At 39.6% G+C, this 14,734-nt stretch overlaps 1 protein-coding gene across 1 annotated transcript; it reads left to right on the forward strand.

The window, feature by feature from the left end:
- The first annotated feature begins 312 nt into the window (after window positions 1-312).
- On the forward strand, window positions 313-13,081 carry RSL24D1 (ribosomal L24 domain containing 1). The gene is made up of 6 exons (XM_006764958.2): window positions 313-463; window positions 4,027-4,140; window positions 6,000-6,072; window positions 9,175-9,238; window positions 9,939-10,024; window positions 11,924-13,081. The coding sequence occupies exons 1-6, from the start codon at window positions 383-385 to the stop codon at window positions 12,007-12,009; spliced, it is 504 nt and encodes a 167-aa protein (XP_006765021.1). The 5' UTR covers window positions 313-382; the 3' UTR covers window positions 12,010-13,081.
- Window positions 13,082-14,734: the final 1,653 nt, after the last annotated feature.

Genomic DNA, 14,734 nt, shown 5'->3' on the forward strand with positions numbered 1-14,734 from the left:
AGAAATGAGTTTGTAGGGCAACCCGATGCGGGGAAAAAGACCCCTGGGGCAAAGCGCAAACCAGAGACGAGCACGGGCGCCGCTGCAGCGCGCGGTAGAGGAAAACGCGGCGCTGTGAGAGCGCGCTCGGCCGCCAGCGCACAGCCACGCTTCGCTTTCCCCACAGACGGCGGCGAGGCAGGCGCGCAGCTCTGCGCCTGCGCCCCAAGATTTCTTCCAATTTTTCAAATATGCCAGATCTTGTAACACTGGCAAGAATCACCTGGAGCCGATTCGCTTCTTCCGGGTCGGGGACTTGGAAGAGAACCACTTCCTGTGACGGAGCTACGTCACTTCCTCTCACGCTCGGCGTCTGGATGGTGGGTCCCCACGCGCGTTCAACATGCGTATAGAGAAGTGTTACTTCTGTTCCGGGCCCATATACCCGGGCCACGGCATGATGTTCGTCCGCAACGACTGCAAGGTGAGCTGGCCAGGGTCGGAGCGCACCGCGGCGCCCGCGGCGTTCGGCCGGGGTCCCCGCTTTCCCCTCCGGAGAGAGGGAGGCTTTGCTTCGGCTCCGGCCTCCACCTCCCGCCTGGGGAGTTGCGCCTGGCGGGCGTCCGGAGGTGCAGGAGGAGCGGGGCAGCCGGGCCCCGACGGGGAAGCGGGGCCCGCGGGGCAGCGTGGCCGCTCTACAGCTCGTAAGCTTTGCTGAACGTGTGCCCCGTCGGGCGTCGTTGCTAATGTCCGTAGCGTGGAGGTGCATCAGCCTTGGGACTGTCCATAGTGTGTGGAGGTTGATGGAAGCATCCTGGGTGGAAATAGAGGCCTGGGGTAGAGTATTTGCAGAAAGATTAGTCTGTAAACATAAGATGGCACACACATAGATACACCGTAAGGGCTGGTTGTGAAAGACTTTGTGAAGGATACATGCATTTGGAGGTGATTTTGACAAGGTATTTCAGTTCCTACTTCATTGCGTTCTCTCTCTGTTATAGATGGAAGATGCTGAGCTCATTGCATCAGGAGCGAGGGTTCTTCCTGAAAGTGAGAGACCAAATCTGTGTTTGGGTACTTGAAAGAGCAATAGGAAGGTGACTAAAGTATAAAATGAATCATTGCCAGGTTGGAGTCAAATTCACAGTGGGCAGTATGGCTTTGTAGATGATCTGTCGTCATATTTTATGGTCTTTGTCCAGCAGTGCCTGTCCGCTGGGCGTTGGAATTAGAACCACAGACGTGGGAGCAGCGCTCTAGAGCTGGATGTTGATCTGACAGACACGTGGGAAGTTCAGGTCGGTGAGGTGGGTAGTCCTAGGGAAGGAGAGGGGAGACCAGTGGGTCAGAACAGATCCATTGGGGAAATTAGAAGTGGTGGAGACCCTGAAGCACTAATGCAGGAAAAGTACAGGCACACCTTGGCGACATTGTAGGTTCGGCCCCAGACCACCACCATGAGGTGAGTCTAATCTTCTGGTAAAAAAGCGCAGAAGAAGTGCCATCTAGTGAAGTGCCATATAGTGGGCCTGCTGGTGTCTCATTTTATCTGTGTTGATGAGTCCCAGATCTGCATCTCCTTAGCTCCAGGTCTGAACTTTCCACCCGACAGGGTGATCCTGTTGGTACCTAACAGTGAGCCCACTGAAGGAGGGTGCCTTACTGCCTCAGATCATTTTGCTCTCTGAATTAATCTCTCTCTCATCTGCTAGACAGCTGGGCTGGAAATGCAAGTCATCTTTGAATCTTTCACCTTTTGTATCTCATTGTTAAGAGTGCTATTCATTCTGCCTTTGCAGCGGATAGTGAGTGGTCACCTTTTGTATCTCATTGTTAAGAGTGCTATTCATTCTGCCTTTGCAGCGGATAGTGAGTGGCGTCTGCTTTCTCTTTTCCTGCCCTGGTTCCAGGTTCGGCACCTGTCATTTTTCTGGCCTCCTAACTAGTCTTTCTGCCTTTATGCTCTTAGCTTTTAGACCATCTTTAATAGGGACTTCCCTGCTTACACTTCTTAGGTAGCTTCTTAAAGGTAGAATTAGTAATAATGCTCCATATTTTCACATAGTTTATAAACAGGAAAAATATATACATCCTACTGAGTGCTTAATAAATGTTGGAGGAATAAGAAAAGGTCAACGGACTGAGGTGTGATTTGATGGATCATTTGTTGTGAGTTGAAGGTAGGATGATCTAGAGCAGTGGTCGGCAAACTGCAGCTCGGCAAACCATGGCTCGCGAGCCACATGCAGCTTCTTTGGCCCCTTGAGTGTGGCTCTTCCACAAAATACCAGCTTCTGCGCATGGGCCATGAAGTTTCGATCGCACTACGTGCGAGCCCACACGTGGTATTTTGTGGAAGAGCCACACTCAAGGGGCCAAAGAGCCGCATGTGGCTCGGGAGCCAAGGTTTGCCAACCACGGATAGAGGACAAGATTAAAAGGGAAACTTGAGCCTTCAAAGCTTTGTCTCACACATAATCCATCCACCACCTACTCCACTATAGATTTAACCACCTTATTGTGTTTTTTTTCGTATTATTTTATACATGATTATTGTATATAGCTTTATACCATTTTTTATATCCTAGTCTGATCTCAGTCTCTCTTATATGCAAAGTGAGACTTTATATACTTAGCTTGCTAGCCTAAGTTCTCAAGGTGGGGATTTATGTTTTAGTTATTCTTGTATCCCTATACCTAGTATAACAGCAGGCGCATAGTAGATGCACCTTATTTGCTGATTGAATCCCCATCCCCTCTTCAGATATTTTATTGTGCTTGTCAGATAATGTCTGTAGGTTTGGAGTTCAAATAGACTTCCCTGTAACTTCGCATGGGCTCTTTCTGGAGTTGAGGATACCCAGGACAAGTTCAAAGCCCTCATTAGACATACCTTAGAAATGGGAATATGTCTAGGAGTTACCTAGTAAGTATTAAACACAGGAGGCTTTTACTTAAAAAGGTTATAATACTTTGGCCTGGAAATGCTCAAAGAAATTTTACTGATAATGATGTCATAGTGAGTTACTCCAGGAGACTACAGTAGTTCTCATATTTTCTTGTTACTTTGAAATGAATTCAAGAATGTAGATAAACATCCATGTCTCTCTGAAGAGGGCTCTCCGGGAGGTATGAGCCTAGATCAGATTAACCTAGTACTGACCATTTCTAAGAAAGGTACGTCCTCATGTGTATAATGATCTGCTTGAAGTTCCGCATAGAAGAAAGTATATATAAAATGAAAAGTATTTTGGCTTGTGACATCTGCAAGTATTTTGCCTTATTTAAGTTTGAAATGTTTATAACTCATTTTGATTTATTTTTGAAAGTGGGTTACCTGTTCTTGGTTGTGATTATTTAACTCAAAAAAATGACTTTTTCTCCTCATATTTCTTTTGGTAACACACAAATTGTAATGTGTTTTAAGACATTACAAAGTAACAAAATAATGCATTTTAGACTTACGCAATGAGTCCCTATAAGCCATTTTGGAGCACATTGAGGCATCCTTAAATTGTAAGCATTACTAAGGTGGAGAATTAAAGTAGTAATGAAGATTCTTCCAAGTAGATTTTAGAAAACAAATCTATAGCCAGTTTTAGTTGCTTTTTGAAATTATTTTGTGCAAGGATGGAAAGAACCAAAGGAGATTTCTGGATGGTGGCTTGAAACTTTTACCTCTACTGAGGTATATAGAAAGTGAATTTTGAGAATTATTCTGAAATGGGAAGTGATTTAAATAAATGACTCTCCTTAAAACTATTTCTGATTCAAGATCATTATAAGGTTTTTACTGTTGTTTTATAAAAATGGTAGTTTTTAACCATATTTTCAGGGTCCTCAGCTTGATAGTAAAAAAATAGTTCAATTTCTATTTAATCTGGCATGTCCATATATATTCCTTAGTAGTATGGTAATAGAAGCAATTGTGCGTGAGAAACATTGTCATTTCTCAGACTTTAGAGTATATTTTGTCTGGGAGGGGTAATACCTTGTGATAGAAAAAACTCTAATATTGACTTCTCACTATTTTAACTTTTCTTGTAGGTGTTCAGGTTTTGTAAATCCAAGTGTCATAAAAACTTTAAAAAGAAGCGCAATCCTCGCAAGGTCAGGTGGACTAAAGCTTTCCGTAAAGCAGCCGGTAAAGAGCTCACAGTGGTGAGTATAGTTTTTACAATTTAAAAATTTCAGGTTTTTATTGGGGGGGGGCGGTTATATGATTTAATTAACTATAACAAAGCTTCCTACAGCATGATTGATGAATGACTTTTTTGTATTTGGTTATAGTAATAATTCTCACATGATCCTAAAATCCATAAATCTGTAGAATTCTGAAAAGGAAAAAAAATTTGTGATCCAGTTTGTAGAAGTGATTTTTCTTATTCTCAAAAAACTATTTTTAGCTCTTGCAAAGAAAAGGGTAGAGTTGGAAATGGCTGCTTAGGGATTTTGAGAGGACGTTATGAAATTAATTAAAGGATTCTTAAACAGCAGTGAGGGCTCAGATGAGATTTGTAATAGATTCACTTATCAGTGTACAGATTTCCTTAGCAGGACTTTGTGTCTGGTAGCGGAGAAATTAGTTCATAGTATTGTTGTGAGGAGGGAATTTCGTGTGTGAGTCCCTGTCATCATATTGCTGCTATTCCTGAATTGGTCAAAGGATCTGGGGAAGCTTGTCCACATTCAGCCCCTTCAAAGGGAGGAGCTGAACGCTGCTGCACAGGCTACCCTTGAGGGAGGAAGATCTAAACCAGCGGTTCTCAACCTGTGGGTCGCGCGGTCGATCGACCCTTTCACAGGGGTCGCCTAAGACCATCCTGCATATCAGATATTTACATTACGATTCATAACAGTAGCAACATTACAGTTATGAAGTAGCAATGAAAATAATTTTATGGTTGGGTCACAAGATGAGGAACTGTATTTAAAGGGCCAAAAGGTCGAGAACCACTGATAAACTGTCCCTGCCCTGCATGACTTCCTTTTCCTCCAAATCCATATTTTCCCACCCCCCTACTCCTTAAGGGCAGTATCTAAGAATTGCCATGAAGCCCTTTGCTGGCTTCCTTAACAAAACCAGAGGTTTTCAATGAATGTAATGAATATTTTTGACAAGATGCAAGGCCAAATTATAGTTACTGTTACAAAAGTAATTTTCAGTATGGCAAGAAGAAACAGGCACTTCAATTGTAGGTGGCAGCTATATGAATGAAGAAAGGATACCAGTCCCAGTCACTTGCTGGTGCCTTGTCATGGTTGATGTTATTGTGAACTAAATAGAGTCGTGTGTATTATAAATAAACTAGCCAGACACAGAGCTAGTGCTGTTCCATATTCCTGTTAGGTAGATATGGAAACCAATAAATACCTGTAGTTTTTCCAAAATTGTTTTGCATGTTTTAAGATAAATAGGATTATTAACTGTCAAAATACCAACTACATTTAGAAAGGACCTGAAGAATTCAGGGCAAAGCTTATGTCATGTAGAGTAGCATTACATTGATTTGAAGATGTGTAGTTTCATAGCTTTATACACAAAGGTGTATAGGTCTTCAAATGTATAAGCATGATGGGTATTTAGGTTGAACCACATGAAATTCTCAATGTTTGACTCTTTTTTTCTATGAAAAATGGTAATTTCATATGGTTCAGCCTAATACAAAATTTTTTGACTGTGAGTCTCATGTAGGAGTGGGAAGTTAGGGAAGCTTTTTCAATTTGTTTGATCCCACGAGTGTTATATGCCTCTCCTGAGAAATGGGGTTTGGGCTCTTCCCTTCCCTCCCTTTGACAATCACTTGGATAGAGAGAAATGTTTTCAGTAGGGCTGTCTTGTACATCGCGGTTTGTAAAGGAGAAAAGGTTTAAAAACTTGTATTGCTGGGATCACCCTGGGGGGAATCTTAATGTGTGTCCATAGTTTAATACATTCTGAATGCTTATGAAAAGGAGAATAAATTTTAAATGTTTTCCTTCGTACCTCTGTAAAAACCATATCTGTCCCCCTCTTACAGGATAATTCATTTGAATTTGAAAAACGCAGAAATGAACCTATCAAATACCAGCGAGAACTGTGGAATAAAACAAGTAAGTCACAAGGGAATGCCAGGAATTTTCATAAGCTACCCAAAATCCTTTCCCCAAGTGGCTGATGTGTCCATTATAAAAATAATGTAATTAAATTTGATAATATTTGAAGTGCTCACACACAAAACACCCAGAAATCTGAAGAAAAAAAAGAGAGAGAGAATACTTTGTTGGGTGAGTGTGGGATATATTTCACTTTGGCCTTTGTTTTCTCTTTTTTTACTCCTTGACGACAGTAGCTGCATATCACCCTGACATATTTTATAACTGCTGTTATTTAATGGTTATTCAGCTTGATGTTGAAACAGATGCATATCTTATTTTAGTCGGATGTGGATATTCAGTTCTATGACCCTCCATGCTGGTTTTGTGTTACATTGATCGCCAGAAATAATGTTGTGTTCTGTGAGACTCTGATACTTGAACAGTAAGTGCTGACTCAAGCATGTGAAGATGAACAGGGTGCACACAGTCCCTGCCCTCTTCGTGCATCTTACTGAGTTCTCCGATTTCACTGCTTCTGTTCGATGTTAATTGGTTCCGCTATGATCACAGTCTCATTCCCTTGGCCCACTTGGTTATACTTCTGCAAGTTCTGTAAGAAGCAGTGCTCTATTGAGTATTTTTTTCCTACACAGATTCTGATGTCCTTTTGTATTGGGGTCTTAAAAATAGACTTTCCGAAGAACTCCTGGGTAGACAGTATGAGTCTTTTGGAACTTCAAACTATTTCCTGCTGGCTTACACAATAATAGCTGTTAGTAGTGTTCCAGAAAAAAGATATTCTTTTAAAAGATTTCTTGATTCCCCACACTCCCTATTTCAATATCATCTTGTCTGTAAACTAGCCAGTTGACAATAGTTTTATATTTATTGCTTATATTATCGAATTGTGTGAGATGTGGACTGAGCAATCTTGGTTAAGAAGTGGATATCCACAGAAACAGCAGTAGGAGAAGTTTGAAAACAGTAATAATAGGAAGAATAATTTGTATTTTATCCATCATATCTCTGTATTGCAGACCAATTTTTAGTATTTATTAGATGCTTCTATTTAAAAGTTTTCAGTCTTCTGGAATATCCAGAAATGCAGTATCTGATTATTAGAAAGGATATACCTGCCCCTTGTGTTAGTTCCCTTCTGAGTAACTTCAAGGTATGAAAGTGCTTCGGAATAGTAGAACTTGCCTGTATCATTTTTGCTGTGAAAGGCAAAGAAAGAAGGAAAAAAGTTACATATCAAGCATGCAGGGTAGAGCAAAAGTAAGTTTACAGTTGTGAGTATGCGAAATAGTTTATTCTTTTATTATTTATTAATTAATGTATTTTCAGTAGAAACAACTGTAAACCTACTTTTACCGCATCTTGTATTATTTTAAGCCACAGCATGTGCACATTTAGAGTTGACATTGTCTTAGAGTTATTCATATAAACATCATCTTAATGCCAGAGGCACCATGGGGCCTTCTGGGGGGTCTTATTAAAATGCAGATTCTGATACAGTTTGTCTGGGTGGGACCTAAGATTCTGCATTTCTAACAAACTCCCAGGTTATGCCAATGTTGCTGGAAAGAAAGCTTTTGTTTGACATAATTTCAGATTAAACAGAAGTGGCAGGAGTAGAATTCTCTGATACCTTTATCCAGATTCCCTGAATGTTAACATTCTATTAAATTTACCTTTTCTTCTCTCTCTCTCTCCTTTCCTTCTATACTTTTTTTTCTGAACTGTTTAAGTTGCAAACATTACACTCCTCTGTCCCTACATAGCTTGATATGTATTTCCTAAAAATAGGACATTCTCTCATAAAACCACAGTGTAATTATTAGAATCAAGAAATTAACATTGATACAGTAGTATCATTTAATCATAGACCTGTTTAGATTTTTCTAATTGTCCCAATATCTTTTATTGCAAAAGTTGCTAGAATAGTACATGTCCTGTCTGTTCTAGTCTCATTCAGTTTGGAACAGTTGCTGAGTTTATTTTCATATTTCACGAAATTGACCATTTTGAAGCATATAGGCCAGGTATTTGGTTTAAAGTAATGGGAAGTTCTTGTCATGGTCCTGTCAGGAGACACCTGCTGTTCATCAGTCCTATTACTGGCAATGCTAACGTTGATCTTTGGCTAAAGGGGTGTCTGCCAGATTGCCACACTGTGAAGTTTGTGTTTTGCCCTTTGTAACTAATAACTCTATTCTGGGGAGATACTTTAAGACTGTGACTATCTTGCTATACTTCTCTCTACAGACTATAATTTAAGAAGCTAGATTGGGAGTATGTTGTCCAGTATGGTAGCTACTAGCCACAGGGTCTGCTAAGTACTTGAAATGTGGCTAGTCTGCATTGAAATGTGCTGTAAATACAAAATACATGTGGTTTTTGAAGACTTAGTATGAAAACAAGCATAAAATGTCTAACAATTTTTTATACTGATTACATGTTGAAATGACAATTTTCTAGATATGTTGGGTGAAACAAAATATATCATTAAACTTAATTTGACCTTTTTTTTATGTGTCTGCTAGAAATTTAAAATTACATATGTGGTGTATCTTACATTGGATTGTGCTGATACAGATATTAGAGCATAGCTGGACTCAGCTTCTGTACACATTTTCCAAAAACAGTTGGATTTTATTGGTTGAGAATGTGGTACAATTGGCTGACTGGTTCATTTTACCAGTATTCGTAATGTGCTGTTTATCTCCCAGGCACTTGAAGGAAAACTGGTCTTTATGACCAGAAAGGTGCTGTCTTTCATTTATGGAGATGACAAGCTGAGAATGGTATTAGCTGCTATTAATCTGAGTTCTCTGTAGAATAAAATTTGAAAACCATTAGACTGCTTTACTATAGAAGGACAATTTTAGTAGCAATTTAGTAGCTTTTGTAAATTAAAACTTAGAGAAATGACACTTGTAAAAAATAGTTAACTGATGTCAGCAAAGGGTACCTCAGCTGTTTTAGTAGGGTTTTTTAAAAGAATGAGTTTTTCATTTATTCAATTTCGAAATCAGAATAAAGAATAAAGAAGTTATTGTTAAAGCTCTTGCTTGAATGTGAATAATTTGCTAACTCCTATGAATTGTTTTGTAGTCGATGCAATGAAGAGAGTTGAAGAGATCAAACAGAAACGTCAAGCTAAATTTATAATGAACAGGTATGCATATATGTGTAGAGTAACTCTTGGAAACATAATTGCTAGTAGACCTTTAGAGGCATGTTTTTCCCCTACCTAACTTCAGACTTACAAAAACCGGTAAGAATAGTATAAATAACTCTTGCATATTCTGTTAGCATTTTGCCACATTTACTTTAATTCTTGTCTCTATGGCAGGCTGTCATAGAAAAGAAGCATGTGCCAACAGCTTTTTAGCTTTAAAAGATTGTTAACGCATTGCAGAGAAGGGGCCAAAATATTTGGGAACAAGTCTGTTAGTTTTTTGTTGAATGTCTTATGAGTTTGTCTCTCATAATTACTGAATTATTTTTAAAATATTAGGTAACAGAGACTGTTCTCTGTTTGAGGAGAGACGATCTAGGCTCTAAGATTTGCACTACATGTATATAATAGACATTGATTTCTGAAATTTAATTTCTTCCTTCAATCTCATGCCTTCATTTACTCCACTAATATATATTGAATCCTCATTTTATTAGGCACTAGGTATACTGAATGAACAAGTTTGTAGTGTAGGAATCCTATTTAATCTAATTTGTAACTAGAAAATAATTGAGTTCCCATTCCTCATCTATATGGCTTATTAGTAAATTTTATTTTTACAAATTACAGATTAATTAAAAATTACAGTCTAAAGGTTTAGTAACTAAAATTCTGGCCTTAAATGTTGTTACCCTAGGTTGAAGAAAAATAAAGAACTACAGAAAGCTCAGGACATCAAAGAAGTCAAGCAAAACATCCATCTCATCCGAGCACCTTTTGCATGTAAGTAAAGCATTGCGTAGGAATTTTCTGCTTTACGCAGAGAGATGAAAAACCTAGATTTTTGTGGTCTATGTAGTTTGGTATCAGTTAGCTCTTTAAGGTTGAGTATTTTTTCATGTAAATGTTATCTCAGAACATTTATGATATGACTTGGTTAAACAGTTACAAGTTATTCAGTATATTTCCCAGTTTCAGTCAGTTTTTTTTACATTTTTTTTCTCCTTCATAAAATCTTATTTTCTGTAAGTTATCTCTCCAAGTTAATCAAAATGAGTTGAGTAATAATTTCATAGATAGTTTTGCCTCATACCTGTTTTTATTAAAGGATAGTGTTCTATGTTAGTGGTTCTCAGACGGGTCAGTATTGGAGTTACTTGGGGAACTTAGCATAAACACAGAGACTCTGGCCCTCTGTTCTTTAAGTAGGTCTCCAGGCAATTCTGATAATGTAAGTTTTGAGAACTACAGTTTTGTATTAAAACCTTCTCTTTGTGTTTATGTAACTTACTAGAGGCCCGGTGCATGGATTTGTGCACTGGTGGGGTCCCTTGACCTGGCCTGCACCCTCGCAATCCAGGACCCCACCAGTGTATGATCAGAGCCCGGGAAAGGACCACGGGAGGGCTCCAGGGCGTGTCCGGTCCGTCTCGCCCAGTCCCGATCAGCCAGACCCCCAGCAGCAAGCTAACCTACCAGTTGGAGCATCTGCCCCTGTTGGTCAGTGCGTGTCATAGCAACTGGTTGAACGGTTGAATGAATGGTGGGACACTTAGTATTTTAGGCTTTTATTATATTGGATTGGTAGTCACTCATTTGGACAGTTGTCTGTGCAGTTTCTTTGTGAGGTGTGAGAAAACCAGCCTTTTACTCAGCTGGCACCAAGTACTTTGGTGAGATTTAGTTGCAGACTTGATTTCTGAATGATCCCATGCCTACAGCTTATTAGGAAAGGTCAAATTCTGTAAGCACATAGTGAGTAGATTTGTGTTAAAGTTGTACTTTGGTTGTTTTTGTACCAAATTTTATTAAAACAAAATAGAATCGTGGAGCATTTGTTTCACATACAGATGTTACAAACATTGTTATCTAAGTTTTAGATAACCCTCTGAGGTTGGTAGTACAGTGTTTAGAGCAGGGACCATGGATCCATGAGGGCCAGGGTTCAAATTCCATCACTTTGACTTACTGGACTTACCAACTGAGGGATCTTGGGCAAGTTCACCTGTCCCTGTGCCTCAGCTTTTCTCTTCTTCTTCTTATTCTTTTTTTTTTTTTTATATATATTATATTGATTTTTTACAGAGAGGAAGGGAGAGGGATAGAGAGTTAGAGACATACATCGACCAGCTGCCTCCTGCACACTCCCCAATGGGGATGTGCCCGCAACCAAGGTACATGCCCTTGACCGGAATTGAACCTGGGACCTTTCAATCCTCAGGCCGACGCTCTATCCACTGAGCCAAACCCGGTTAGGGCTTTTCTCTTCTTTAAAATGTGTCCTGGTTGGGTTGTTAAGTTGTTTAGAGTGTTGTCTTGATACTTCAAAGTTGTGGGCTAGATCCCTGGTCAGGGCACATGCAAGAATCAACCAATGAATGCATAAATTAGTGAAATTACAGATCAGTGTTTCTCTATAACTCTCTCTCCCTCCTTCCTTTTCTCCCCCCCTCCCTCACCCCCTCAAAGCAATAACTAAAATAAAATAAAATACAAGTAGTTATGAGGGTGAAATGAGCAAATGTAAGTAGAATCCTTAATGTGTGGCATATTATAAGATCTGTATAAGTTTATTTACTATTCTTAAATATCTTAGAAATTGCCAATGTTATTTTATAAAGTGTTGAGTTCTGTAAGGTCACATTGAGTTGATAAAATTTTTAATTTTTCTTTTTTTTTAAGGCAAAGGAAAGCAGTTGGAAGACAGAATGGTACATAAACTACAAGAGGATGTGGCCATGGAAGTTGTTTCTGACAATCCAGTTTAACCATTTCTATGAGCACATTGGGAATTTCCTTTAGAGACTTAGATGCTCTAAGTTATTGATTTATTTTTTACATAAGGTGACTCAGATGAAAAGGTGATTAAAAATACATTTCTTCTACATTACTATCTGTAAAATATCAGACAATATGGATGCTAGATTGCATCTCAGTGTAAAATCTTCAATGATAGATGTACTTATGTAAATTATGAAAATTTTATAAATACCAAGTGAATTGTGGACATAAAATGATGGTGCCACTTGGATAATGGCACCAGGCAGCATTTATGTAGTAACTGATGACAAATATTCATGGCTAGTGTTATATAAAATAAAATGTTCTTTGCAGTAAAAATCTTCCCTTTATTAACTCTACAGAAGGAGGGATATGACAAGGAACTAACAATCTGCATGATAATTAGCCTCAAGTACTCATATCTCTTATTTTGATTTCAGTATTTCATGTTTTGGTTTATTAACACATTAGAAGCACATATGGCTTCACGCTGAAGCCTAAGTCTGTTGGACTCTTTTGACCTGGTTGACCTGCTTGGAAAGACTTGTGGAGGTTGGGGTGAGTGCTGAATAGTTGTTCCTGAATGGCACTCTGCTCTCATTTCACTTTGGAGAACATTCTAACTTGAGATTCCTGGTAGAACAGGCCTTTTTTTTTTTTACTCAACAATGATTTAGAAGCAGGGGAATCCAGAGCCTCTTAAAACGTGTGAGCTTTTCTTTTCAAAAGCTAATTGTTTTCGGGAAAATCAAATTTATGGGTAGAATGTCAACACGTTATTTGCACATAAAGTAATTTCTATAGTAATTGTCTACGTATTTATTATTTAAATATACTAAATGAAGGTAAAGTATCAGTTACTTGGAAGAAAATAACTTCAGCCACATGTACTACTGAGGTAGGAGAAATGTTTAAAAAAATATATATACTTAAATACTTCATGTTTCTGTATTTTTACATTATTTACAAGTTAAGCATGTTAATAGTATTAGTAACTCATATTTATATTATTTTTTAGGACAGAAATTAGAAAAAATGAGAGATTTTAGGGTTATAGAACTACATATATAGTAACGGCTAAATTTTTATTTCAGCATTAGTAATAAAGTGGACTGATCACTGGACCAAGTGTTAAAAGACCTGAATTCCAGTGTGGTTTTGCCTTTGTGTTCTTATTTATAAAATATGGCTCATTTATAAAGAATATTATTGATAACAATTAGGCGAAATATATATGTAATCAAAGACATTTGTAAAATTACCCTGTATTAATATGTAAGAGCTATACTTGCTGTAGTTCTCTAACCTGAGGCACTCGATGGTCTGCCTAGTGCCATCTTCAAAACTTGAGACAGATGAGAGATTACCTGTGGAAATTTAGACCTTTCTCTGGGGCACTAGTAAAGGTCTTGTCAGCAGGTTGTTTCCTGTGCAGGGGGCTGGGGAGTGGGATGGCCAGAAGCTGCTTTCTCACCTCAGCCAAATCCACAACCTTCAGGAAGACTGAAAGGGGAGCTTTGGGAACATAGTTTTGAACCCCAGGGAAATCCTAGGGAATCCTGAAATATGAGAATGGGTTTGTTTTTTGGTGTTTGTTTTTCAGATCAAAAAATTTTTTGAATTCTCACCCAAGGATATATTTTCCATTGATTTTTAGAGAGAGAAAGGGAAGGGGGAGACAGAGAGAGAGAAACATTAGTGTGAGAGACATATCAATCGGTTGTGTCCTGCACACCTCCTGACCTTGACCAGGGATCAAGCCTGCAACCAAGGTGCCTGCCCTTGACCAGAAATGAACCCTGAACCCTTCAGGCTGATTCTCTGTCCACTGAGCCAAACTGGCTAGGGATGAGAGTGGGGTTTGAAAAATCTATAATAATAAAAGTGTAATATACTAATTAGACCGGACAACCTTCTGGATGAAGCCAGGGCTGCAAAGGAAGCCCAGGCCCCGGTGCCTGTCAGCGGCCGGAGGGAAGCCTGAGTCTCGTGTGCCAGAGGGAAGCCAGAGTTGGCAGTGGGGGGAAAGAAGGCCTACTCTTGCACAAATTTCATGCATCAGGCCTCTAGTCTATAATAATAAATGTGTAATATGCTAATTAGACAGCTGAACGACCTTCTGGATGTCCTTCCAGACAAAGCCGCGGCAAGCAGGTGAACAGTTAGGAGTGATCAGGCAGGCAGGCAGAGGCAGTTAGTGATAATCAGGTAGGCAGGCAGGCAGGTGAGCAGTTAGGAGCCAGCGGTCCTGGATTGCGGGAGGGATGTTGGACTGCCAGTTGCGGGATTGGGCCTAAACTGGCATTCGAACATCCCCTGAAGTTTCCCAGATTGTGAGAGGGTGCAGGCTGGGCTGATGGACACCCCCCCCCGCCCCGTGCAAGAATTTTGTGCACCAGGCCTCTAGTATCCTATCTAATAAAAGAGAAACATGGTAATTAGCCATATGTCCACTACCCTTCCCATTGGCTAATCAGGGCGATGTGCAAATTAACTGCCAGCCAAGATGGCCGCCAGCAGCCAGGCAGCTTGAAACTAACATGAGGTTTGCTTGCTTCAGTGATGGAGGAAACCAACATTCCCCGCCTGCCTTGCAGGCCTCTGAGCCTGCAGTTTGAAACATCTTAACAAATATAGAAGCTAAAAAAAAAAACCCAGAAACCTGCTTTCAGATCTCAGAGCTGGGATCTCAAAGCTGAAGTCAGAGCTGGA

The sequence above is a fragment of the Myotis davidii genome, unplaced genomic scaffold, assembly GCF_000327345.1.
Source record: "Myotis davidii unplaced genomic scaffold, ASM32734v1 scaffold1421, whole genome shotgun sequence".
NCBI lineage: Eukaryota > Metazoa > Chordata > Mammalia > Chiroptera > Vespertilionidae > Myotis > Myotis davidii.

What these genes read in the sequence shown, in the direction of transcription:
- RSL24D1 (XM_006764958.2), top strand. Translation starts at nt 383, where the DNA reads ATGCGTATAGAGAAGTGTTACTTCTGTTCCGGGCCCATATACCCGGGC. An exon ending in CCGGTAAAGAGCTCACAGTG is followed by an intron (nt 4,141 to 5,999) that starts GTGAGTATAGTT and finishes CCCCTCTTACAG; the next exon opens with GATAATTCATTTGAATTTGA. An exon ending in CATCCGAGCACCTTTTGCAT is followed by an intron (nt 10,025 to 11,923) that starts GTAAGTAAAGCA and finishes TTTTTTTTTAAG; the next exon opens with GCAAAGGAAAGCAGTTGGAA.